This window comes from Abrus precatorius, unplaced genomic scaffold, assembly GCF_003935025.1.
Source record: "Abrus precatorius isolate BTA unplaced genomic scaffold, Abrus_2018 Scaffold9, whole genome shotgun sequence".
In the NCBI taxonomy this organism is placed as follows: domain Eukaryota; kingdom Viridiplantae; phylum Streptophyta; class Magnoliopsida; order Fabales; family Fabaceae; genus Abrus; species Abrus precatorius.
This window is the reverse complement of record NW_020874439.1, coordinates 12424173-12451658: the sequence shown is the minus strand read 5'-3', so window position 1 is coordinate 12451658 and position 27486 is coordinate 12424173. Positions and strand designations below refer to the sequence as shown.

At 28.6% G+C, this 27486-nt stretch overlaps 2 protein-coding genes across 5 annotated transcripts; one reads left to right on the top strand and one right to left on the bottom strand.

The window, feature by feature from the left end:
* Nucleotides 1-199: 199 nt before the first annotated feature.
* Nucleotides 200-11039, top strand: LOC113850058. Of its 4 annotated transcripts, none has more exons than XM_027480383.1 (10): nucleotides 200-376; nucleotides 482-544; nucleotides 2065-2175; nucleotides 4434-4560; nucleotides 5392-5674; nucleotides 8402-8530; nucleotides 8605-8654; nucleotides 9045-9142; nucleotides 9586-9873; nucleotides 10337-11031. In XM_027480383.1, the coding sequence occupies exons 4-10, from the start codon at nucleotides 4482-4484 to the stop codon at nucleotides 10820-10822; spliced, it is 1413 nt and encodes a 470-aa protein (XP_027336184.1). In that variant the 5' UTR covers nucleotides 200-376; nucleotides 482-544; nucleotides 2065-2175; nucleotides 4434-4481; the 3' UTR covers nucleotides 10823-11031. The 4 variants fall into 4 exon arrangements, with proteins under 4 accessions (XP_027336184.1, XP_027336183.1, XP_027336182.1 ...); XM_027480382.1 differs by having other exon boundaries at nucleotides 2024-2175; XM_027480381.1 differs by lacking the exon at nucleotides 2065-2175 and having other exon boundaries at nucleotides 10337-11039.
* Nucleotides 11040-25484: 14445 nt separating this feature from the next.
* LOC113851354 (ethylene-responsive transcription factor ERF039-like) lies at nucleotides 25485-26243 on the bottom strand. Its single transcript, XM_027481818.1, has one exon. The coding sequence runs from the start codon at nucleotides 26241-26243 to the stop codon at nucleotides 25485-25487; it is 759 nt and encodes a 252-aa protein (XP_027337619.1).
* Nucleotides 26244-27486: the final 1243 nt, after the last annotated feature.

The following is a 27486-nucleotide window of genomic DNA, read 5'->3' as shown; positions in this document are numbered from 1 at the left end:
CGAAAAAGAAAGATGTATTTTCGTAACTTATTTAGATATTTTTAGTTAAAGTATTTTTTTATCTTTTATAATTATATCAATAGTAAATTATTTAGATAAAAATTATTTAAACATTGGTACATTAAAGAGTAGCAAAAATTAATTTCTGGAACTTTGAATTAGCAAGCAAGGATGGTGAAACTGACAGGTCAGACAAAACGACGCAGTATCATCGGGTATCCATTTTCGTCTAACGGCGAGCGGTAAGAAACGCAAGAAACGAACCAATTCAACGCCATCGATCGGCTACACCGTGCTTCCTTCCCTCATTCTCAATTCAAAACCGTTTTGATTCCTTCACCTCGCCGTCACCTTTCTTCGCGTCACAGTTTCTAAGGTACGATTTCTACAACACATGCTTCCAATTTTCTTTTTCCTTTTATTTGTGCAATTTTCGCGGTTCGATTCCATGTTCATGAACTTTGTTTCTCGCGTTTGGCAGAAACTGGTTTCGATGGTGCGAGCTCCAAATCCACCGCGTCGGGAATCAACCGTGCCCTTAGTCGTGAGTCACGTACTTTCTAATTTTTCACTATTTATGTAAAATTGATATATCCATGCACAGATTCCTGGAAGATATTTTTTCTTTGTTTATTATTTTTCTTTTTATAAATAAATATTATTAGGTTAAGTGATTTCCTATCGTTTAAACATTGGCGTTCTAATCTGAAGTTTTATTTGCACTGAGGAAATGTTCACGTGAGCATTGAAATACTATGGGGTGTAATATTCGTAGTTTTGACGGAACAAACTAATTAGGGTAATATGGTTTGGTTAGTTTTGTGATTTGCTGAATTAGTTTGATTGTCTGTGTGTGCGTGTGGGGAGGATTCATTGTCAGGTTGCGGTGTTAGTTTTAGGAATGGCGACAATGTTTTGATGCTCAGAACTGAACAATAGAGTGTTTGGATATTAACGTGTCTTAACGAATGGAACTTTGTCATTTAACTGAAGGAATAGATATCTCGAGCGGAAGCGGCTATACGTTGTGTTAAGAACTATTGATCGAAATATGGGCATAAGAAAAGAAAAATGTAGTAGTAAACACATTCATAACAGAGAAATGGTAATGGCTGGGATTGGTGGATTCATCTTTATCATACTACGTGCATAGTGAGAATTATTCCTTGAAGGAATATTGAATGGTTATTCCTTCTTATATGTCATGGAATCACTTTTACTTAAATGAAAAGAATGGCCATAATCAGGGGAATGCATATTCCCTTCCTGTTTTTCAACCAAACTGGGAAATTGGCTTATCTTTTTCCCATTGCATTCCCTTAAACCACACATGATGTTAGTGTATTGATAATAGAAGGCGATGTTTTTGTTGTCCAAATGGTATTGAATCTATTGATCGTTTCATGTGGCACATGCTTAATGGTACCATATAAAGGTATTGTCTTACACCAGAGCACTTAAATTTCTCTCTGGATTGGGAAGAAAGAATGGAAAATAATTTCCCACTGCGTATCTTGGAAAGTAAAGATGTTTCCATTGTAAGGAGTTAGTCTGTTACCCTTTTCTATGGCTTAAAAGGCTTCTTATGATATGGAAAAAAAGGGCTAACCCCATCTGGCACACAATGAGATTGGGTTTTATGTTGCTCTCCATTCTCCACAATTCAAATCTGGGCCTGTATGTTGCCATTCCATTGTGCTATTAAGCTTGCATAATTTATTAAATAGTATACAAAGTGCCTTTTAGTTTAGAAAGAGTGGAAAAGTGTGCTTGCCAGGATTGAACTTGGAATTTCCAACACAGAATTCTATTCTAATACTAAACCATTAATGCAGATTAGTTGCTAAGCTCATATTGCCATATGGTATGTTACATTTTATATCCTTATATTGTGTTGGAAGCATATATGCACACTCCAAGGTTGGCAAGTAATTAAATTATTTATCATCTTAATAAACTATTGTACACCAGGATTTCATTTTTTTCAAAAGGTAATTTTAACGTATTAAATTTAAATAAGCAGATTTGATGTTGGATATATTTATCACGAAACAACAATTTCAGTACTTAGCAAACTTTCAAGACATAGGAAGAATCTATGTTGCATGAATGAGTATGGTACTCGTACACAATGTGGACATGCAGATGGAATTCAACAGTCTTTAAAAATTGAAGGTACTGTTACATTAATATAATTTTGACTTAAATATGTTTTTAGTTCCTATATTTTAGTGTTTTTTTTTTGTTTTAGTCCATTTAAACGATTTTTTTTTTAGTTCATTTAAACAATTTTTTTCTTTATGGTGCCTATATTTTAGTAAATTATTGTTTTTAGTCCTTGTAGGTAGCATGGTCTAATAAAAAACTGACATTTGACAACATTTTAGTGGATGAAATCATAGATAGAGAATAAAAACAAAAAATCGTGAAAAAGTAGAGACCAAAACAACAAAAAATTATTTCAAGAGACTAAAACTAAAAATTCGCTAAAATGTGAGAACAAAAAACATATCTAGGCCTATAATTTTTTAAATAATATAAATAGAATAGAATGAAAAATATAAAAGATCTATAGAATATTGAGAAAAAATCTCTAATAAAAGAAATTGACAAACTCGTGTCTCACATCTCACAAGCAAGGATGACTGGATTTGATTAAGCAGAGAGAAAAACATGGAAAATTTGAGAGAAAGGTGAGGAAAATCCCAAATTTAACCGAAAAACTGCCATTTTGGGGTAGTGTAAATGATCTAGCTAATACTAGCTAGTACGTAAGGCATACCTAGCTGCACTTAGTCCCATTAGTATCATACTCAAGTTGCATACCGTGTTTTTTTAAATTAATTTTGATAAACACCCAAGTAAATGCAGCGTTTACCGGTACCCGTTATGTATAATGTATGGGTACTTGTAAGAGTTGAAATAAAACGAATGCCAAATAGGATGATAGTGCAAGGAAAGAAAGATGATAGTGCAAGGAAAGAAAGAGATAACAACGTAAATTCTGCAGACACACCAAATATCACATCCCTGCCCGAAATCTCTCCACCAAAATCAATATTTACCCTGCTTTTAATGCTCATTTTTTCCTTTTTCTCTTATTCCTAACCAGTGCCTTCCTTTTCTCATGTTCCACTCCTTTTCCCGCGTTTCTTGCCTTGTAGGCAATGTTGTTACAACGCTTTACAATCCGAAGTTCTCTTCTATGCCTTAAACATTCCTCAAAGTAGTACTTATATGAGGGCTAACAGCTTCATCACTTATCCATTCCTTAAATCCCAATCAGTTTGATTCCTGAGCAGATCTTAGTTTATAAAATGAGAGGTGGTTCCAATTTTTATATGATTTGTTTTTTGTGTTTGATCTTTTGGGACTACATTGTTAAATCTATCAAGAATTTTCTTTCCTTTATTTCTTGCCTTTGCCCAAAATTGGTTTCAATGGTGCATTCTCAAAGCCAACAACATGGGGAGTCAACCACCTCATCGGTGGTAAGTCATGTATTTGTGAAATGTGATTTCTTTCATAATTTATAGTTACCAAGTTTTATGTCTTCAGAATGAACATCGCAGCCTATGCCATGCCCACTTTGTTCCTTATATTCCAATAAACTGGGTTTGTTAAAATAATGAAGTGGATTTTTTTTGTGGGTGTCAAATGGGTGGTTAGAGTTAAAATTCTAATAACTAGACAAATGAAAATGCAAATAATTAATGTTAAAAATGTAATGTTCATGCAAGTATTAGTTATTGAAACAAATAGTTGGGTTCTGGCAGGGAAGTTTAAAATGGGAGAAAGTTAAGATGTCCAACATTGGCTAGGAATAGAGCTAAAATATTTCTTATAGTTATAAGGACTAGGATAGTCCTCCTCCTATGAGCTAGCTTTGAGGAGCGAGTTAGACCTAAGTTTTCACAATGAAGAATGAGAGATTGTTGTGTTGTTGCAAGAGCAGTTCTGCTGGATGATAGGAAAGATCTGTGTCAAATAGAACTAAGGAGTGTGGTAAATACACACTAGGGATTACTTTATCAATATAAAATACCTATTGCCTGTTTGTTTATTGACAGCCAAACCCCTTCTTCCTCCTACCTCACCTTTGCCAAAAGGAGAAGGTAAGAAAACACCTTTTTGTTGAGGTCAAGCTTCTTTAGCTTGTGATCAGTATCTTTCTATTTAAATATTTGGGTTCTTAAGCTCTGTATTTAATGATTTCTTTGGAAGGGCATTTGTTCTTGTTGAATGTGGATCTTGCTGTTAATGGTAATTTGGTTCAAATGCTTTATTACTATTTTGTTATTGCATTTAGTTGTACGTTTTCTTTTTTCTAGGAGTAGCTGCACCTTCCTTTGATGATTATCTTGATGATTTAAACAATAATTTTATTAGCTTTTTACTTAAAACTAAACTAACCTTATCTTTTTCTGGTACAGGGAGAGGGTTTGACTAATGAAGGGCTTATTCCTCATATATTTTCTTCTATGCCAGCTCTCAATGATGCTGCTTCTTATCTTGCAGAAACAACATCATACCTAACTGGTTGTTTCTCTGATTATTCAGGCAAGCTTCTTTTTTGTTTGTCTTGTTTTTCAGAGGTTTTAGTTTAAGTAGATTCTTCTTTCAGAAGTTTAAAGAATTATCTAGTCAGTTACTATAAGTTTCCATAAACAAACAGGGAAATAATGAAGCTGAATTATTATGTGGCATTTTGAAATAATGATATGGCTTATCTGCTAGATAAATTTTAAGGAGATACTTAACTCATCTGCTTTTACTTGAAAGTAGAAATGATTCACTTAAGGTTTATGTTACCTCAATTGTTTCATTTATATGTGGGAGTTGAAAATTTAGTACCTAATCAGATTGCTTTGGAGTAATGGTCACCTTTCAGGAAATAAAGACCTGCCTTTCAAGGGATAGACGAAACCACAAATTATGAGATTATTATATTAGAAGTTTAATGTATTTTTTTGAAACCTTATTGAAACCCAAGTACATTAAAATTCATGTGACATACATGGCCTACCCTTTTTATGTAGATTTCACTTGAGAATTTATTGTAGGTCTAATTAGATTTTTGGAAGGCTGCAGTTTCTTGTTATTTTCAAGTCTTTGTGACAGTTTTTGTCTAGGTATAGGACTTAGGATTCTTTTCAATATGCTTCTGTTCTACTTTATGAAATTTCACCTACACTTATTTTGAATTTGTTTAATTTGAATGACTTTTATGGATTGATTTTATTCCTTATACAGCTCTCTGATCTATATACCCTTTCCTCATGCTTAATTTCTGACAAAACTTGTGCATTTGAATAATAATGATTGTGTTTCATTTTTTTGATTCATAGACTTCTGCAATTTTAGATCTTAAAGCTTTTGTTAATATTTCAGTAGAAAATTCTCCCGGACATTCTGGTCCTCCTGGCTCTCGTGCACTAGAGCTTGTGGATTTTCCTTCTGCAGAAATTGGGGAGTCTTCATCTCTTGAAATTGATCATATTCCTTCAAACAGTAACCATTTAACAAGTGTTGAATCATCTAATACTGCAACTCCTGCACCTCTACATAGAAATGATGAAATCACAAGGACTTCTGGTGGAGATCTGTTACAAAATTCCAGTGCACTTGTTGAATCAAATCGTGCTGGACAAAGTGGAATTTCTATTTTCCAAAGGTATTCTGTGAACTTATTCTAGATGTGATATTTTGGATAAGCACTTACTAGCAACATCTTTTGTTTGAATTATGAAGCTGAACTGTTATGATGTGTCGTTGACTCATTGTCTACTGTTACTTTACTGTCCTCTTACTATTATTTTTGGAAAAGCTGAACACCTGAACTGTTATTTAACTGTTCAATTTGTATTTTTGTAAGTTTTTTACTGAAATAGTTTCCTCTGCTATATTTATTTGGCCAATAAGGTGGTGGTACTGTACAGTTTTTTTTTTTTTTTTAATATGTCTCATTTTCCTTTTTTTGGTTTTTTTTTTTTTTTAAATTTTTCTACTTTGCATGAATGAAGGTTTATAAAATAAAATCTGCGACAGGAAAAGCTTATTAACAAAAGTTAAGTGCTGCTAGGTAGCATCTTGTGGGTAAGCATAAAGAAAGGTGTAGAATAGGAAACTGCTGGTTTTATTATGCTAGTGGTGCATAGTGGGCATTTTATATATTTACATTTCATTGCTTTGTGTTTGGTAACAGCTGTTATACGGCCGACCTGAAAAACTCTACAGCGGATAGCAGGATGGCTGCTATTTTGAAGTTCTAAGTATTATACCTAATATAAAAATAATATCTAAAACAGAGAGAAATGAAAGACAGAGACAAAGATAAAAAATAGATAAGGAAATAAGAAAACAGAGAATTGGTCAGTCACTAGAAAATGTGCAGGTTTGCCGATGTTTTATCAGAGATGAAGAAGATGACCAGAAATGTCTGGATCATATTGGAAACTTCGCCGGAGTTGAAGAAGACAATGGGAGATGTAGAGGACCGGAACACGTCTAAGTTACGTTAGAAGCTTTGACGAAGACGAAGAAGATAACTGGAGGACAACTCTGTCACGTCAGAAGCCTCACCGGAGAAGGACACTGGAAGCAAGATAATGTTGCAGAGAACGAAGATGGGAAAGAATGAACCAGAGAACTGAGAGACGAAAATGAAAACTTAAGGCTCGTGAGGAAGAACATATCAAAAATGTAAAAGGGGGCAAAATTCCAAGATTACCCCTATTTAAAGATGTCCAAAGTTAAGAAAGCAAGGGCAAAGTCGAGTTTTGGCCAGGGATGAAATAGCGGCCGCTATGGCTGCGATTCTCCCGCGATTTGGCCGCTATTCGCGGCATGATGGCCACTCCACTGAAATGCGATGCTATAAGCTCCCCATAGTGGCGACTTGCCGCTCCTCCGCAATAGCGGTCACTATGGCTGCTATTGACTGTTATGGTTATAAACTATTGATGTTTTAGATAGACTTGACTTATATTAAGAAACTAGGGCCTAACTCATTTCCAAAAGTTAGCTCATAGGAGGAGGACTATCCTAACTCTTATAAGGAGTATTCTGGCTTTATTCCTAACCAATGTGGGACATCTTAATTTGAATGTTGGGCTCCACACCCTCTGCACGTGGGTACCACTAACTCTCTGCTATGGCTCATCTAGTGTCACTGTTTCTTCTACGGTGTACTCTCACACTGACCATGAGTGTCATACCGTAAGCTCTCTCTCTACCGTGGCTCATCTACTCATTTGAGTCAGTCACCTAGATTGACCTAACTTTGATACCACTATTGGGTGGAAGAGTTTTCAGGTAGGGAGCCTCACAAGGGGTAGGACATTACAATGTAACCCCAAAATCTTAATGTAATGGGTACAGGGGTCTATGGGTCCATGTCTTTCTAGACTCTTAACTTGCCCATATTCCATTCTATATGGGACTAATTTACACTTGACTCCAACAACTTACTACTGTGTGTTTATGATAGACTATGATACGATAACTGTGAATTTACATATTTTCTTAGGAAATGATTGGTTCTCCATGCATTATTTTCTCTTTATTGGGTGTATATGTTGCTGAAGTGTGAACAGTTTTAAATGCACTGAGATGCGTGATCTCCAAGAGTAATGAATTTTAGGAACCTTTGAATCCTCAATTAAGGAAAATCCATGGTATCTTGTATTAAGTATTTCTGGTTAGTTACAAAAAAAGATATTCTTCTCTTTCTTGAGTCTCCGCATTCATTTTTGTATATTTATTTTGTTTGTTTTCCCTAGTTATGTTTCCTTTCCAAGGAGTCATGGGTAAAACAAAAATTTTAATGTAAGGTATTATATTTTCATTAAGTAAAAGTAAATAGAGAGTCTATAGGCACTGCAAATAAAAGTTGACTGTTATCTCCTTGTGTAATTTAATATTTACAAGCATAGCATACCATTATCGTATTGGTCCCACTCTGGGATATTTGCAAGTTATCTTCTACATTGATAATTGGTGCATATTTCCAGGTGATAATTGATGATAAACATAAAATTACGCTCTCTATATCTTCAATGCATTAGAATCACCTTCCTTAATCTCTGATTTTGATTTATTTGATAGGGAATCTCTCTCCATTTACATGACATCAAATTTATAAATTTTTTCTTTTCCTTTCTAAATATTGTAAAATGCACCCTACATCAAATATTGCACCCGAATGATTGAAAGATATGATATAAGCTCTGCCACTGTGCTTACTGTTAATGCCACCTTGATATGATGTTGGTTTATCCATCTAATCTTCAATTCTTATATTATTATTATTTTTAATTTTTTGATAGAACCATCTAAACTAAAAGTTAAGCCCTTTTAATAATTGAGATGGGGATGATAATCTATGCTTTTGTTACTTCAGCCTGATTGATCGTGCTCGAAGGACTGTGCGTGGATCTGCAGATGATATAGGATGGCTTCAACATGATCCGGGTATGCCCCCAGTTGAAGATGGAACAGAGAGATTCCTGGAAATTCTGGACAACATCAAGTAAGTATCCTGTTGCTTTATTTTTCTCCAATATTTCTCTTTATCAATGTTAACTCAATTTTCCTTTCTTTCAGGCATGGTGTTCACAAGTTACCAAATTCAATGGTTTATTTGTTAATTCCAGGTAAAGTGATTGATTATGCTCAAGTTCAATTTAACCATAACCAACAACACCCATCCCAGGCCCTCACATACAGCAAAACCTGAAAGCCAGTGATGCAGCTGGAATGGGATATGTTTTATTAGCACTTGGCCTATAGGATGAAAATAGTAAAGCTGCCAAAGTTCATTGTTTCAACTTGTTGGAATTATGTAATTATAGTAATATTATAAATAGAAAAATTAGTATCTTTATAATTATAGTAACTTCTCATTCTGCATCAATAGTTCCCATTATAAATATATGTTTCAATATGTAGTCAAAACATTGGGATTCATCCTATGTTTTTTTGTTCTCTTTTCTCAACATAACTAATTTTTGTGCTATTAACTGTTGTGCCTTTTGCAATGGCAGGTCTTTTCAGTAATCATGGTCCACTTTACTTTGTCAGTACGAAAGTCAGTTTTTCAAAAATGGGTTTGACTTGTCATATCGCAAAGATTCATAGTGAGGTATATTATACTAGTTCTTGTGGTAGTAATATATAATCAGTAACATTAGTAAATGTTGATAGCGATAGAAACTTAGTATCTTATTACAAAAAATAGGAAAAATCTCCCCTGATTAAATAACTACAAAACTTCAAGGATCTGCCTTTCCAAAAGCTTCGAATCCTCTCCCTAATGACAAGATACCTCTAACCTCTTAAACCCCTTTTTTATTTATTGGCATCATGCCTTCTTTTTCTAATTATCCCAGCCCTAAAATGACAAATTTTTATGACTCTCTCCTAACTCCTAACACTAATAAACTCCCAAACCAACTAATTATTCCATTAAATATGGGTTATCTAACAGTAGTAATAGTTCTTATGAAAAATTCTTGCTCTAAGTTTTGTGAATATCATATTGATGTTCTTGTTTGTACATTACTGAATTGAGTAATTATCTATCAGGCTTCAGTTGAGAAAAATGCCAGAGAACTAAAAGAGTATATTGAGGAAATTTATTGGGGTTCAAAGAAACGTGTTTTGCTTCTTGGACATAGCAAAGGGGGAGTAGATGCTGCAGCTGCTTTATCATTATACTGGTCTGATTTGAAAGATAAAGTTGCTGGATTGGCATTAGCACAAAGTCCGTATGGGGGTACTCCTATAGCTTCAGATCTTCTGCGAGAAGGACAGCTTGGTGATTATGTAAATTTACGGAAACTTACAGAGATTCTTATCTGTAAAGTAATTAAGGCATGTAGTTCTCTTTTATTATGACCCATTGGTTCTTTCTTATTTGTGCTTCAAATGTTTGTTTTCTTTAAAATGGATCTTTTTCTGGTATGGCATCTTCTTGCATGTGATTATTAGAGCAAACGGATTTGCTTACATGTTTATTTTTGTTTTTCTGTAGAACTTTTGACCATCTGTTTTGTTGCATGAAATCTGCATTTGCTTACCCATTCAAATAATTCCCACTAATCTACATATTTTTCAGTTTCCACGAACAAAATTGAATGGTGTCATTAATCATTATATGATATGATTCTGCTTATTTTAGTGAATTGATAATTAAGTTTAATTGATTTTTGTTTGTTTAATGTTGTTCATGTAAGCTACCGTTAATTATGTTATTTCTTTTTTTAGCTTCTGTCAATGTCCAAACATTATTTAACTCATCATCCCTTGCTATAATTATTATTTTATTTTTACAAAGGGTGACATGCGAGCCTTAGAAGACTTGACATATGAAAGACGGAGGGAATTTTTAAAGGAACATCATCTACCAAAAGAAGTCCCTGTTGTTTCCTTTCACACCGAAGCTAGCATTTCCCCAGCTGTTTTAGCCACATTATCTCACGTTGCACATGCTGAACTACCACCCTTGATTGCCTCAAGCGGTGAACGTACAAGACTCCCTGTTATAATGCCCCTTGGTGCTGCTATGGCTGCTTGTGCACAGTTGCTGCAGGTGAGATATGGGGAGAAAAGTGATGGGCTTGTGACATGCCGAGATGCAGAAGTTCCTGGATCTGTTGTGGTGCGACCTAAACGAAAATTGGACCATGCTTGGATGGTTTATTCAGCGCTAAATGATGACACTTCTGAAGGAGATGCGTCTCAGGTGTGTGAGGCTCTCTTGACTCTACTTGTGGAAGTCGGGCAGAAAAAGAAGCATGAGCTTGGAATGAAAAGTGAATGACGCATTCAAAGTTTCTGTTGGATTGCACCAGTACATATTTTTCTCTTCAAATCTCTATGTTCAATTTAGTTTTTATTATAGTCCAGGCGAAACAAAAGTTGAGGTAGGTTATAGATAAGAATATGCATTCATTCATATATATAGATGTAGAGCAAACAGCTCATTTCTATGCAAACCTTTTATTTTATAAAAAGTAATTATTTCTTAAGCATAAGTCACAATTCATGATTTTTTTTTAATCTTTGAGAGATATTTATATTTCCAGTGTTATTACTTGTAAAAATTACATGTGAAAAAAATTATATGCTGATTTTAATAAACTCTTGAAAGTAGCTAAAAAGAGAGCAACAATATCGATATATTGTAATCTATTTTTTTTAATGGTGCTTTCAAAAGTCTTTTTTTTTTTCACATAATCAAATTACCTTAGCTGATTTTTTGCTAAAAAAAGCATTTAAATAATAAATAGTATGGGATAAATTGAACTTGAAACTTATACTTAGCTAAAGCAAAATTTAGGACGTGTTTAGTTTGGGGAGGGAGTGAAGTAGGGGAGAAGGAGGGTTTGAATGGAAGGAAGAAAGGTGCATAAAACTTTTTATTTTTTTTTCTTCCTAATTTCACTCATCACCTAAACTCTTCCATACATGGGACGGGTTAGGTATCCTTGAGTCCAACTGAATATGTCAAATCTATTATAATTGCCGGAAGACTAACGCCACTCAGAATTCAACTGAGTTGATCCAAACAGAATCCTAAGTACATCGACCTTTACTTTTTTATTAAAATCTTTTTCATCATATCAAAATATTACTTCATAAAAACAATTATAATTAATTGATTTATTTGATTTGTGATTTAAGAAATACATTAAATAATATATTTTATTAAAAAATAACATTTAATGTTATTAATGTAAATTAAGCTTTCGTTGTATCCTTTGATATATTAATAACTAATCGTTAGCTAACTACGGTTTGCTTGTTTTGGAATCTTGGGAGTTTCATTTGACCCATTGATCAGAGAATAGTAATTTGCCTCTTATGAAAGTACATCGAAAAACTTAATTTTCGGATTCATAAGCATTCACCGAAATACGTGCAAAACAACAATATATTAATTTCAGAGACGATATTTTCCCATATATTTTTATAATAATAATTGTATTTTCTATTTCTCTTTATTGCAAAAATTATACAATTTTATTGTATAATTAACATTTCTTTATTAATTTTATTTGTCTTCGGAGTTTAATTATATTATTATTTAGTATTAAAATAATATTAACTAAAACAGAAAATTTATGGTAAATTTTCTATGCTTTATTTTTTTTTTACTAAAAAATGTATATAACTATTTTACTTTTTTTAAGCTTGTTGTTTGGTCAGGAAAGAAGTTTTGATTTAAAAATTTATAATCTATAATTGTCATTTTCTCAGGCAATATTGTGTCCTTTAAACTTTTTTTTTCATCAAAACTAAATTTTAAAATGCAGTATTATATCAGAAGGATTAAAATTAAGACAAAAATTAAAGTTCAAGAGTTAAATTAAACAAAAAAGTTTGAAAACAAATTTAAAATAAAAAATAAAGTTAGAGGAGCAAATCACTACCTTTACCTTAGAAATAAAAATAAGAGGTAAATTTGGACAATTTTTATTTTAGTGTTTGAGATAATTAAAAATTTCTATTCAAATATGTGTTTCAGAGGTTTTAGGACTGTGATTTGTTAGATTTGTTTAATTTTAAAAAAATGTTTACTTTAGAAGTATATATTTTAAAATAAAAGTATTCACTAAAAGATGTTTAATTTTCAAATTTCATATAATCTAATTATTTTAATTAATAGTCAAAATTGTTCAATCAGCATTAAGTTTTAGATATCTATAAATCATCATGAAAATAACATGTTATTCGTTAAATTAATTTTAAAAAATTAAAATGAAAATTTAAATATGAGTATCTTTATTTGAAATTTATATTTTTTATATATACAAATATGTATTTAATATGATCGATATAACAACAAAAATCAAGTCTTATTCTAAAAAATGAGGTCGTATTTAATATAAATGATACATGTTAGGTCATGATTAATTATTTTCGTGAGAACAATTCTCATTTGTGTATAAAAGAGCTTAAAAATATTTTAATTCAAATTTAATGAAGAAAACATAGGTTTAATTTTATTTTTAGTCTTCATACTTTAATTTATTTATATTTTTTATTTTAATTATTCACATTATTTTGTTTAAAATTTAAATTAAGTCTCTCACATTAAATCTCATCCGATAATCAATAAAACATGTAAATAATAAATAAAATGTATAAAGTATAATAAAAATATTTTTATTTAATTATTTTATAATTTTTTACAAATAAATAATATATCGTGTCTTTGATATATTTAATAATTTCTGCTTAAAATTTGGAGTGAGAAAATAAATTTAAATAATTTAAAAAATTATAAAAATAAAATGTAAGTAAATAAAAAAATGACTAAATTATATATAAAATAAAATAATTTAAAATATAATTACACAAAAAAATATGTTATTGACATATTATTTTTATTTGTTTAGAAAGTATTGAGATTAGGATATGTTTAATTTGATCTCTGACTTAATTTAAATTATTCAATATCTCTTATTCAAATTACTTGATTTTTCTAATGCATTTTTTATATATTAAAATATTGAGAGCTTATTTGATTTATTTTTATTTTCAATTTTTAAAAATTATATTTTAAAATAATTTTATAATTTTTTTAAGAAGAAAATAAAAATAAAAATTGTTTGATAGTTTACTTTTAAAAACTGTTTTAAATTCAATTTTCATTAATTTTGAGAAGATAAATAAAAAAAATAAAAAAACCATAAAAGTAATTTTAATTTTTAGTTTTAAAAACTAAAAATAAAATTTTTTTAAAACTTAAATTAACAAACAAATTTTTTATTTTTAAAAATAAAAAAACTAAATTTAAAAGAGAAAAACAAATAGGTCCTAAAAAACCAAAACTTATTTGATTCAAGTAATTTAAATTTTTTTCAAGTTAACATATTGATTATTTCAATTATTGATTCTACAAAATTAGTATCAGTTTGAAAAAAACTTCCTCTGAAATATGGCAACTGATAAACTATTTAACAAATCAAATAATCTAAAATCTAAATATTATTATTATTATTAATTAAATAAAGAGAAACGGTTAAGACCCACAAAAAACTTTACAAAAAGAAATACAATAGAAAACCTCCAACTAAGCATGGGAAAAAAGTCATCACCAGCAATATTCTTAGAAAATCGAGAATAGGGGTAACCTGTTACAACTATAGTAAACCTGACCATATCAGCAAATACTCTAGGCTCAAGAAAAAGACTAGCAATCTCAATCTTGATTCTCGACCATGTTATAAGACACCCTTTCATTTAGCTATCAGAGAGAAATCTAGAGAGAAGTGCTCTGAGATACTATCTTTGTAAGCTTTTCTCCAAAAGAAATAAAATATATTTATCTTCCCATTCCTCAAACCTTCAAAATTGTTGAAACAAATGCCTCTGACATAGGCTATGGTGACATTATCAAACAAAGAGTCAATTCTCATGAGTATATCATTGCATAATTCTACACACTACACAGCAAAATTATTCAACTGTTAAAAAGGTTATTTGTTTACCTAAATGGTAAGTAGAAATTCCTTCTTTCGTGATTTGAAGCGGGAAAAGAGTTTTAATAAAAGGAGTTCCCATAATCACTTCATTTTTCAAATTTTTAACATGAGCATATCATTGAATATATTTTAAAGCATTGGAATTCTGTATAGCAGAATTATTCAACTGTTAAAAAAGAAGTTTTGACAATTATTTTATGCGTCTCAAAATTTCAATCTAATTTACTAAATCAAAAATTTCTTATTATTGATCAAATTCATGAAAATTTCTTTTAGATCCTCAGAATCAATTTTCTTTTCAGAATCATTCTTTTGGGAGTTCTAGATTGTTCAGTTGATGACTCAACAATTTGACTTTTTGAGTAGATGACTAATAAGAAATTTTTGATTTAGTAAATCTTTCATCTCTTTCTCTTAACCCTAATTTTCTTCTCTTTTTGTATTTTGTAACCGTCAACCCCTCCTGTCATCTCCCTTAAAAAGGTTTCTCTCTCTATGAAAACTTACCTTTCATTGTAGATATATATTATTTTATTGGTGAGAGGTTTTTTTACCCATTCTCTTTATCTTCTTTAATACTTTCTATTTTGTTTTTGAATTATCACCTAAATTTTCTCCTCCTTCTTCTTGTCCTCGTATCACCTTATCTCATGTTCTCTAAGTTTTCGTCCGTCCTTTGTTATTCGTGATCTTTTTTCCATTCTCTTTCACAAGTTAGTAATGATGAACTTTGATACAACTCATTGTACTTTTTGTGGCTTTTCAAATTTCTTAAATTTGAAACAAGTTTGTTGTATCAGCACAACTGGCTATATCCATATACAACAACAATAAAAAGAGACAGTGAAGAAAAGTATAATTTTTTTCCTTATTAGTTGTTTGTTTGTGGAAACAAAGTTCATCCTGGAAGGAGAATGAGTTTTTTACTTGCTTTTCATAGTATCTTAATTATACTTTTTTGTTTGAAATGCCTTTTAAGAACATGTTATGTTTTGTAGTGTTTTATTTTTTACACATTGCAGTATTGTTCTTTTAAAAATATCTAGCCTTATTAGATGTAAGTATAATTGGACTCTCTCAATGAGACTTTAATCTCATCATCTTTGAAAAAAAATAAAACTTATTTATTTTCCTCATGTGATGCTTATTTTTACCCATCATGCCGGATACCTTCCTAACAAAACCATTGTCCCACTTCAACAGATAGATTCATAACATTTCTATGTGAAACCAGATATTAATATTATTATATTGATAAATAATCTTGACAATATCATAGAAAATCATGACAATCTCTAAATATTATTTTTAAACAGAAAAATTGCTGATAGTTGATATGTCTCTAAGGAAAAAGAAGAAGAAGAAAAGGAAACATCTCTTTTTCTTTTTTATGCTTTGAATCTTTTCACTGGGATGTATACTAAATTTTCTATTGGTGTACCAAAAATAATTGATTGACTATTAGTTTAGTTGACGCCACTCTACCGAAGAAGCTTACCACTATCACACAAGGATTTGCCAGCTAATTGAAAAGGCCAACTGAGATTTAGCTAAAATTTGAACAGATTCTGATATGCAATCAGTTCAGCAATATTCCATGTTCAATTTTTATCTAATTTTCAAACTATAAGTTTTTATTTTTAATGTAATACATATTAAAATTTATTACAATATATGCGCACATATAATTAATTAAGATTATTTTTCTAGTTTTTGAAAACAAGAATCTTGCAAATAGGAGTAAAAATGTGCTGAGATTTGAGTTAAGTTTTGCTTTTGCAAGACCTGAGTGTAACTTGACTTCTAACATTAAGGTCCGAAATTAGCCAATTTGCGGAGTATAAGTATTTTTTAAGGTTTGGATTGGCCATTTTAAAATCTCAACTTGGCCTACATGTTTATTTAAAAGCTTACCTTATAATAAGATTTTTGAATAGGTTCAAAAAACTTACTACTAAATAAACTAATGAACCTAAATTTATATGAAAATTAACAAATTAAAGTTAAGCTTTTAATTACTAAAATAAATATATGTTAAGTAAATATTTACATTATTAGTGTTGTTGTTAGTGGTGATGACGGTAGTACTATATGAATGGTACAAAGTATGACTTTTTAATTAAATATGTTTTTAAAAATGTCTTCACTTTAGTAAATAAGTTTCATTTGACATGATCTTATTTTGATTAAGCCATAGGCTTCTAATGAGCAATTTAACTTATTTCTACTCCAATCTACGTGACAAGAAGTATGATTCTCATCCACAGATCTCTCTCAAGAAGAGGTTCAGCCCCATATGAAATAAAAAAAACCCTAATCTCATGGTCGAATAATCTCTAATTTTAGAAAAAAAAATATTATCCTTAACCATATGAAATAAGATTGCAAAGTTGTATTTAACTTAATATGTTTGGATGTTAAAGTTATTTTAAAATAGAATTAAAAAGAAATTTTACGTTATTAAACAACTACATAATATAAGATGTTATCGAGTCTTGAAATTTGAAATAAATTAAACAAAGAAAAGTGAAATAAGATTATAAAATCAGTTTATCTAATTTTTTAACATTTCTTCATTACAAAAAAGGCTTCCTCATTGATAATTCACTGAGATTTCACAAAAACATCGCCTCACAAATAAATACTAACAAATAAGTGATTCTTGAGGCAACATTAACAAACACCTCAAAGACTTTAATAGTTTGAATCCTTTGACGAAACCAAAAGGAGCAAATTTCCTTTGACATTGTTGCTTCATGCGAGATTCCATAATCAGTTCAGAGAATTTCCTTGTTAATTCAAATCATTATATTCCAAAAGTGCTTTTAGAACGTGGTAATTAGCAATTGTTACTTTTTAACATATATTCACTTCTCTACCCAACTCTCTTTCTTCCTCTAACAAAAGAGGAAACTTGCATCAAAAGCATACAAGTATTTTTTATCATTTGATAACAAAAGCATCATATGCATTTCTTTCCAACGTGAAAGAAAAAATGAAACTGGAACCTTGTCTTTCTTTTCGAAACCAAAGTCATTGTTCCAAGTGACCTTCTGCTCTTCAAATTTAGAACCATCAATCATAAATATTAATTGAACTATCTATCTTTATTATATATTTTGAACATCTAATACTTAAAAATGATATATTGCTTGAATTCATCATCTCTTGCATTATGTCACATTATTATTTTAAGGGAAAAATTGACTTCTCTCTTCACTTACATTAAATATGTAAAATAACATTTTGATTATCAATAATTTAAAATTTTGATAGTCATGTACCATAGGTTTTTTTAATATAAAATAATAAATTTTAAAAATGTTGATTTCTTAATTCAAAGTTTTGAAATTGAAAAACAAAATATTACAATTGCACCTTGTATTTATACAATATAATATAACATTTATTATTATAAATTTTTAAATTAAATCTTAATTTTAATTTTGAACTTTTCATGATTGTATCTTAATCTTGAAAAATTGATCTCTTTAATTTTATTTGATAAAATAGAGTATTTATTAATCATAATAAAATATTTATTTTTAAATATTAAAATAATTATATAATATATCTTTACTTTTTTAAAATACTATTAATTTAATAGTACTACTCACTAATGTAAAATTTTAAAAGCATCAATCTCCATTATTGACTTCGCATTTGAATGTTAAATGTTTTAGGGTTTCTAATCATTGCAATTTTTCATGTGCTGTGTTCTTGCTTGTTAATTAGTGTCAGTCTACAATACATTATATTGTTATTCAGATCTTTTGGGCTGCATTTATACTTAAGCATGACAACCTCTTTCGCATTGCCTACAAATATTCTGTTCCTTTATTGGGAATCGTAGTATCCTCAAAGATAATGGTTTAAAATAATAATAATAATAAAAAAAGCCCATACAAGAAGATGAATCATGTGGTCAATAATTATATATATTTTTCTTTTCCTTCTTTTCTCGCCTTTTTTTGACTTAAAAAGGATTTTTTAATATTTTTAATTTAATAAATTTATTACTTAAATTTTTATTATACTTTTTATTAATTTATAAAATAATAAATATAAAATAAAAATTTTAAAATATAAAAAATAACCTGCATAAGTGTATAAGCGATCGAAATGCCTGATTTATTTTTCAGGCACATTTGGTTTTCATAATTTTCCAAATTATATACAAATTATCTCTAGTCTTATGGAAACAATTACCAATATTTTTTTCTTAAATATAAGAAAAAAAATGTCTTTTTTAGATTAATTAACTAAGTTCTTTTTATACTTTTTTTATTATAATATTTGTGTTAATATGATATTCACCCTTCATCTATAAAACTGGATACATTCACTTATTTAATATATAAAATATCAATTTGACTATTTAATATTGTAAATATTTCTAGAATAGAGTACAAATTTATGACATATAACTATGTTTTATTAATATTGAGAAATTAAGGATTTTTTCTTATTAAACAAGACCGGAAGTAATATTAATTAAATCATTTAATTGAAATATACAAACAATGTAAAAGTTTTCATATTATTATTTAATTATAAACTAATTATATCAATGAGAATTATTTACTTTTGAAAAAAATATTAATTATTTTATACTTAACCACACATCAAATTAAACTAGCAAACTTAATCTAATATTCATAATAACCTTTTTTAATAAGTACAAACGGTGGTATTCTAATTAATATTGATTTCAATTACAAAATAATAATAATAATAGTAATAATAATAATAATAATAATAATAATAATTCAGTGTCCATTTTTCTTACGCGTCTTTAATCTTTCTTGACAATACTAATTTTTTATTTTTTTATAGTTATATGAATAGAAATAATTAAAGTAATGTAAAAGAAAAAAAGTCAAATAAAATAATTTTATAGATATAATTTATTATGAGAATGAATTCTTAACCAATAACGTTTTTAAAGAGCTGAAAATACTTTTAAGAGTTAGTTTTGTTTTCTCATCAAACCAAATAGTTTTTTTTTAATATTAAGTTTATATATTTTTATTCAACAATAAGTTAAACTATGAGCCTTTACAATTTTTTTAATTAGAACTTACTAGTTTTTATTAAAGTTTAGGGTCTGTAATATAATTTGTCATTATTATAATGATGTTGTTACTATTATTGGCCCTTCTTAATGTTATGCTCAGTGAAAGAGCATAATGCCTATTGTTAATAGAACCAAAAACACAGAAAAGCGAAGCAATATCTTAGCCCTTAAAACCATATCTTGATTCAATTTGTAAGCTTTGGTGGCAATAGAAGAACAACATTATGACAATTCAATGGCTCCCCAACATAGATCCTTGTGAAATTTGATGTGTATAGTATTAATTAAGGTGAACAATCACCAAACGGGAAGATACTTTCTGATGCGCATTGATCACAAAAAATCAAAAGTTGAAGCCAAGTGATGTGTGTCGTTATGGACAAAATCACATTTCCAATAATTTGTTGATTTCAGCAAGGAATCAGGAGGTTGATGTAATCGTCATACTGTTTACTTGCTTTTTAAATAGTTCGAATCATTAATAATATTTATATTTGGTACAAGAAAATTATAATATAATCAACGATGTTATTATTATGGTTGTTAATTAGTTCCTTTTTTTCTCATGTCATAATCATAAGAGAAAGATCGTAACTCTTGCCGATAGCTTGACTCCACAGAGACATGATCCATTTTTCTTTAGTTTTTGTCTCTATCTTTTCAAGCCTATTATTACTAAATTGGTGGCTAATATTTTATATATTTTCTTATGTAATTAATTTGTAAGCTAATAAATTATGAGTATTAACTGCGGGTCTAGTTGTTTGGGTATGCAAAATTGATGTGATGAATAGCTAGAAATTATAATCATTGTACTTTGAACCCTAAACCGATGGGGACATGCATGTATAAAATATTATTGGCAAATGGCAAAACATGTCGTGTTCAATTATTTATTGTATAGTCAAAGGAGATATTATTTTATTATATAGTTGGGTTCAATTCTTTCTATCACTCTTTTCTCATAGTGAGGTCATTTAGCACTTGCTATATATAATGGTTTTGAATAATTCTAATAGGGAAACAATCGCTTTTGGCTCTGTTAATTTACACTGTCTTTATACACTTTTTCTTTGGTTAGATGATGATGTCGCCTTCTTTGAGTACCTACATGTGTATCTATACAGACTGAGAATAAGATGATTTTTCTTTTGATTAATCATTATGCAAAAAGTGACGCTTAGAAGCAAAATTTTATTCGATCTGGATCCTTCTGGGTATTCATATTAGCATAACATCACGTTTGATAAATTAATTTATAAGCCAATTAATAAAGGCATGATTACTATATGATGCATTTAATCTTCTTGGCATGTCTTTCCAACCAAAATATTAAAAAAAAAAAAAAAGGGGAGAGAGGAGTGGAAGAGTTTAGGTTGCCTATAGCTTTATACAATAAATAAATACAATAAATTTAAAAAAATTAATAAATAACATAAAAATAAATATATTTTACACCAATATAATTTAACTTTTCTTCTTGTAAATATATTACACTTTGAAATATAGTTCAAAATTAAACTAGGTAGGTATAGGGTTGAGAAAAAATGGGGTGTTAATAAGGAGACTTAAAACGTACGCAAAATTGAAATCACCATAATATATTGAATATTGGGTACAAATGATATGCAGAAAACACGGTTTCACATTTCATTTGCTTGATGGTTAATAGTTATCACAGTACTAACTAATCATTTGAATAAATTAATGTGTGGAGCTTAGAATCTGTGGGTTCATACATTTAAATTAAATGTATCTGAGAAAGTTATAGAAATATATTCATAAAATAATAAAATATGCTTTAGTTTCAACAAGTTGATAGCTATAAGCGCTATTGCTCTTGTTTTTACCATAAAATATATATAATAAACCTTCATATAATTTAATAATTAAATATTAACGTTAAAATTAGCCCCAATCACTGCGTAAAACCAGACACATATCAAAGCCACCGTCAATGTGTAAACGATGAAAGTACGCATTTACATACTATGAATCACTTTTTTTATATATAACATAAAAACTCACATCCCACTAGCGTGGTTTGCTTTTTCTTTTTTAAAGTATCAGACTTCAATTTTAATCTTTGATTTAAAATTTTTTATTTTTAGTAGTGGTGTTATATAACCAAAAATAAAATAAAAATAGTAAATGACACAAAAATTTAGTGCATAACAATTTAATTAATCATGTCATCAAAGAGGACAAAAGTATTACGTTTAAAAAAAAATCATAGAATAAAATTAAAAATTAAAAAACTAAAATTAAAATTTGATAAAATATGTAAAAACTAAAAATGTTTTTTATTTTTTTTCCAACTAAATGAATGGATACAAAAGAGTAGTAAATGTTGGGCATATATACAAAGGCTTTAAAATGCATGATAATTTTGTTATGAATAAATCATATAATTAATACTACATCAAATTCAAAACTTCAAAATTATTAAGTAATAAGTCCTAATTATTTTTATTATTCAACTTTTTTGTTTTTTTTTACATACAATTTATACACTGATACTTAATATCAATATAGTAAAATAATATAGTATTTAGGTTTTAAAAAAAAGACAAAAATTGATTGGGGTATTTGTTAAATGATAAAATTGGTATCTTAAAAACAATGTGTTAATTTTGACGTCGACCAATTTGATTTAATTTAATTTAAAAGAGCATCATATGCTAGTACTATTAAATCAATAAGATATTTTAACACTGACACGCGCATAGTCGTCACATACTTATTGTATTAAATATAGACATATTTCTCAATATTATAAAATGATTAAACATTTTGGATGCTTGGAGTCATGCTTACGCAATAAATGCTTCCATATTTCAAACTCTATAATTTTTAGAAATAAAAAATTGCCAATCATTTTTTTAAAAATGCCTATTGTTATTATAAATAACTATAGAAAATTCATTGTTTTATTAATCAGTTGTGCCACGCCGTGTTCAATAGTTTGTTGAAATAATATATAATATCTATTACCTTACTTGAAAAACTTTGCATGCTTGACTATATATAATAACATAAGTGAAAATGAGGAATAGTGTAAATCTAAAAATTCTCATATTAAAATTAAACTTTTTATTTAACTTATATCTAACGGGTTATAATTTATTATTTTATTAGCTGTTAAATGTAAATTAAATAAAATATTATAAAAAAATTTATACTTACACTATTATAAGAAATTTCTTCTTCCAAATGAGAATAATTTTATTTATATTTTATCTTTGAAATATAAATCTCTAGATTTATGAAACTTAAAAGTCTAGTCCAACTAAGAAAATGTTATGAGTATAAATTAATAATTTATGGGTGCTGTGAGAAAAAAAATATTAAATTAAATGGAGGTGTGTATTTGGGTTTGTGAAAAAGAATATAATTTTTTTTACTGAAAAAAAAATATAAAATTAATCATGAGTAAAATGTATATGGTATTTTCATTACTCTATGATTGTAAGCATATGACTTAACTAATCAAATTAAATTTTTGTTACTTGTACGATTTGTTCTGCTTGTTTGTTTGTATTTCTTACAAGGGGAAGTCGTAGCTATTTATTCAAAGGCTATAAAAAATATCTTATCTATTAGTAAATTATAATAAAACAAAAAATTTGAGAGATTCCTTTACCACACAATATTTTAACGGAAATGTATTGGACATTCTACTTTAAAATTAATTTAACAAAATATCTAATTTTAGTATTGATTAAGAAATTTTAAATTATTAAAAATATAAATTTTAAATATTTTCAAGTAATTAACCAATTCAATTAATATAGGTAATAGTCTTTAATCAGTACTATCTTTAATACACTTTAATATAACCCTTTAATTTTTTAATTACATATCACATTTCAATTGATTAGTTAGCTAGGTATATTTATATATATTATAAAATTTATTAAAAGTATAATATGATATTTTTTATTTTTATAAAATATTTTATTATAAATATTATGTAGAATTTTTATTTTTAAAAATAAATTGTAATGTATTAATTTATTATTTTTATTTTATCTTTATGAATATTCACCTTTTAACTTTTACATTTTATTGGATGTTTTATATATTTTTAATAATTAAATTGACATCAAGTAAATTTTTAGATACAAAATAAATAATTTAATATTTCTTTCTTTGAGCAAATTATAATATTTTTTATTAATGATATACTTAACCTAAACAATTTTTAATATAAAATAATCTATAATATTATAAAAAAATCTATTACAAGAAGTGACATATGATATTTTTTATTTTTTAACTTATTACTTTGGTAATTCCTTTTACTATTTTTATGTTTATATATCTTTTAAATAATTATATTTTTAATTTTTAAACTCAAAAACACATATTAAATTAGAACAATTATTTATCAGTTGATTCTGGACAATGTTTTTTTTTTTTCTCAGTTGATTCATGTACTGAATAGTTATTAAATGTTTATCTTGTTATTAGTTATTTTTATATGTTTAATGACTAAATTAATATAAAATGAATTTTTAGTTACTAAATAAATAATAATATTTTTATTTAAATAAAGTTTAATATTTTTTATTAAATAACATAAATAAAAAATATAAATAATAATAATAATAATATAATATATATTATAATACTGTACATCGTGTGACATGAAATATAGTTACTAATTAAAATAGGCATTGTGTAGAAACCAGATAGTGATTCTCCATAATCCATGTTGGGGATGCTTAAGTACGTGTTTCATTTTTTATAGAGATAAAATTTTAATTGACATATGGTTTAATGAATAAAATAATTTTCTTTTATATTTTCTTCATAATAATTTATATATGTGACAAATATTTCAACTAATAACAAAATATATCCCAAGTCAATTTCATGACAATGTCAAAGACAAAGCGAAAATAAAAAACCAATGAGAGAGCTAACTAAAATCTGCTCTCCATATTAACAAAATTTCGATCTAAACCAAAGGAAAGGATATGTTCCAATTCTCTCAGATAGTGTTTTTCATATAATTTTTATTCAATAGATTATAAGTATCTTTAAAATTTTATAATTTAGGTTTTTATTTAATTTCTAATTCTTAGTATTTTCATTTAAAGATAATATAATTTAAAAATAAAATAAAAGATTAAATAATGTAATAGTTAAAATGAGTAGTACAATATTAAAGGATATTTTTGAAACTTTGTGTGTAAAAATGAAATCATAATTTATAAACAATTCTATTTATTTAGTGAAATAAACTTATAAATTATTTGAAATAATTTGTTTAACACTCCCAAAATCTGCTCCCTTTGTTAAGACATCTTTTCGATCAAAGTTGAAAAGGTCATTCCAATCGTAAATACCTTATATGTATATTAAAAAAGGAGACTTGTCTCATATGATATATTCTTAATTGGTACGTAATTTACTGGATCGTGGAATAGTCTTTGCCTCACCTATACCCTTATTCAACCCCTAAAAAACAAAACTTTGGTTTATTTCATTGCCACCTGTTTTAATCCCATCAATACAGAAAATATTTTTTGAACACATAAATTAGACAACAAAAAGTTATCCTTTTTTTAATCATAAATGCATATTTTTACGATGCATATATCAAAAGAATAAAAAGTATGTCAAAAATTAAATTATATAATATCACTTATGGTTGTCCTTTTTATTTTAAAATATATAAATACATATAAAATAAAAAGATTAAAAAAATAGAAATATTGTGAATTCTTTTTATGTAATAGTGAAACTGTAGACAAGATCAATTTACAGATAAAAATGTAGACTATTCTTCAACTAGTTATTCTCTGTTCAGAATGTAGTTGCAGCTACTAAACAAAAAGATAAACTCTGAATTTACTCTCTCTTTCATGTTCTTATTTGAATATTGTTTTTTTGACTTGAAACAGGCTCTAGTAGTTCTCCCAAAAAAGAGGTTCTTGAAGCCTTAATCCACTGTCAACTGCACATACATTCCAAGAATAAGAATTGGAGCAAAGTGCATGGTTTTGATCAGGGAAAAGATCTGGTAGGTCAAACAAAGTGTCATCATCAAGGGTAGAGGGAGAAGATGAAGACTCATGAGTATTGTCCATTGATGATAGAGTTGAAGATGAAGCTTGTTCTGCTTGTCTTGGTTCAGCTTCTTCAACTTGACAATACTTAACCATTTGAAATGTAGTGTTTGCAGCCTTTGCTGCTGCAGCTTGAATGTCCTTTGGTGATGTTGTTGTTGGCCTTGGAAGTTGTTGAGCCAATTCAGGGAAATTGAGATATGCTGAATGACCCTTTATGGCTAAGGCAGCTACATCATGTGCTCTTGCTGCCATTTCTGCTGTAGGGTATGTTCCAAGCCATATTCTTGACTTCTTTCTTGGCTCACGGATCTCAGATACCCATTTGCCCCAATTTCTCATTCTTACACCTCTATATGTGTGATGATTGCTATTTTCTCGCTGCCTCTTCTTACACCCTTTTGGGTCCTTTCCATTTTCTTCCAAGTTTTTAGCTTTTTTGGCTTCATTTGGTGGAGTTTTGGTGCATGTAACTGAATTTGAGGTAGAGGATGTGCTAGAAGTGTTGGTGTGGGTGGTGGTGGTGGTGGAGGAGGTGGTGGAGGATGTGGCAAAGTTGTACTCAGCATCACTTTCCATGTTGATACGTTTTCTCATGGTAGCTAGCTAGGGGGGTTGATTGGTATGGTACACAAAGAATGAGTGGTGGGTGCATAAAAATAAATAGACCTGCTTGGCTAATGAATTATGATTCTCCAAAAAAAAGAAAAGGGGTTTATGTAAAGAGGAAAGAAAAAGAATAAAATAATTAAAAGAAAAGGTAGAAAAAAAAGAATATATATAAAAAAGATGCGTTCCACAAGGTACAGTTGTGCTACATTCAGCTAATTTGTTTTCCATGTGGCAATTGAATAACATGATTGTCTTAATTTTATAAATTAATGTTACTTACCTCTGGTCTTTTCTAGTGTCTATATTTTATATATGTTGATAACTTTTCATTCTCCTCTATTTTCACATGTGTTTGCACAGTTTTGATCTCTTTTTAAGAGCAACAACTCTGTGTTTCTGCAGTAAGTGGTAGGTCCTTAGTTTCACTACCATGATTTTGGCATGAATGCTTCATAACAACCCTTCATTCTGACTTATCTATATGAGTTATGACCATTGATTTGTGAGTGGCCGGCTAGGTCCTCTCGAATATAACAGAACTAACCCCATAAATTCTTTAATATTATGATCTCATCCTTACTTATTGGTCTTTCTTTTTTCTTGGTGATGTATATAAATTTCTATAGTTTTATTATATAATTATTAGTTTACTTAGTAGACAGAATCAATGCCCTTCAATATCAAATTTTTATATCATCAGCTTTGTTAGTATGTCCTCTTCAACTTGACCCAATTATGTGTCTTAACCTGATCTGGCCTTGAGCTAGAGATTGTTCTAATTCCAAAATTGTTATTACTTATTAATATTTCTCCAGTTGTGATCACTTGGCACAGCCAATAAAATCAGGACTATTGTCTCACAATCTCTGGTGGAAATTAACTCTATCAAACAGGTATTTTGAATACCAATTTTTCTTTAAGAAAGAAAAAGAAAAGAAATTTAATTTTGTGCAAATCACCAGTTGAGGCTACCCACGTGGGTTTTGGTATTGGAGGAAGAAGACAACTGACGCAACACACAGAAATAGGAGTATTCCATTTTCCCTATAAACAAACAATGTTTCAGTCACAAAACAGTGGCAAGTATTATGTGTATTGCTAACTGTCAATTGTTATGCATTTATTTAACTATTGCTCTCAAACCAATATTTGACACAGCAAAGTTTGAGACTTGAGACACGGATTTACTTTAGCACAAAAACATGGTACTTACACATGCTGCACATGC

Bases quoted from the DNA above. Each gene is read 5' to 3' on its own strand.
- LOC113850058 (XM_027480381.1), top strand. From the start codon at position 494: ATGGTGCGAGCTCCAAATCCACCGCGTCGGGAATCAACCGTGCCCTTA. The intron at 4,561-5,391 runs GCAAGCTTCTTT...TTAATATTTCAG, and splicing joins TTGTTTCTCTGATTATTCAG to TAGAAAATTCTCCCGGACAT. The intron at 9,143-9,585 runs GTATATTATACT...ATTATCTATCAG, and splicing joins TCGCAAAGATTCATAGTGAG to GCTTCAGTTGAGAAAAATGC.
- LOC113851354 (XM_027481818.1), bottom strand. From the start codon at position 26,243: ATGAGAAAACGTATCAACATGGAAAGTGATGCTGAGTACAACTTTGCC.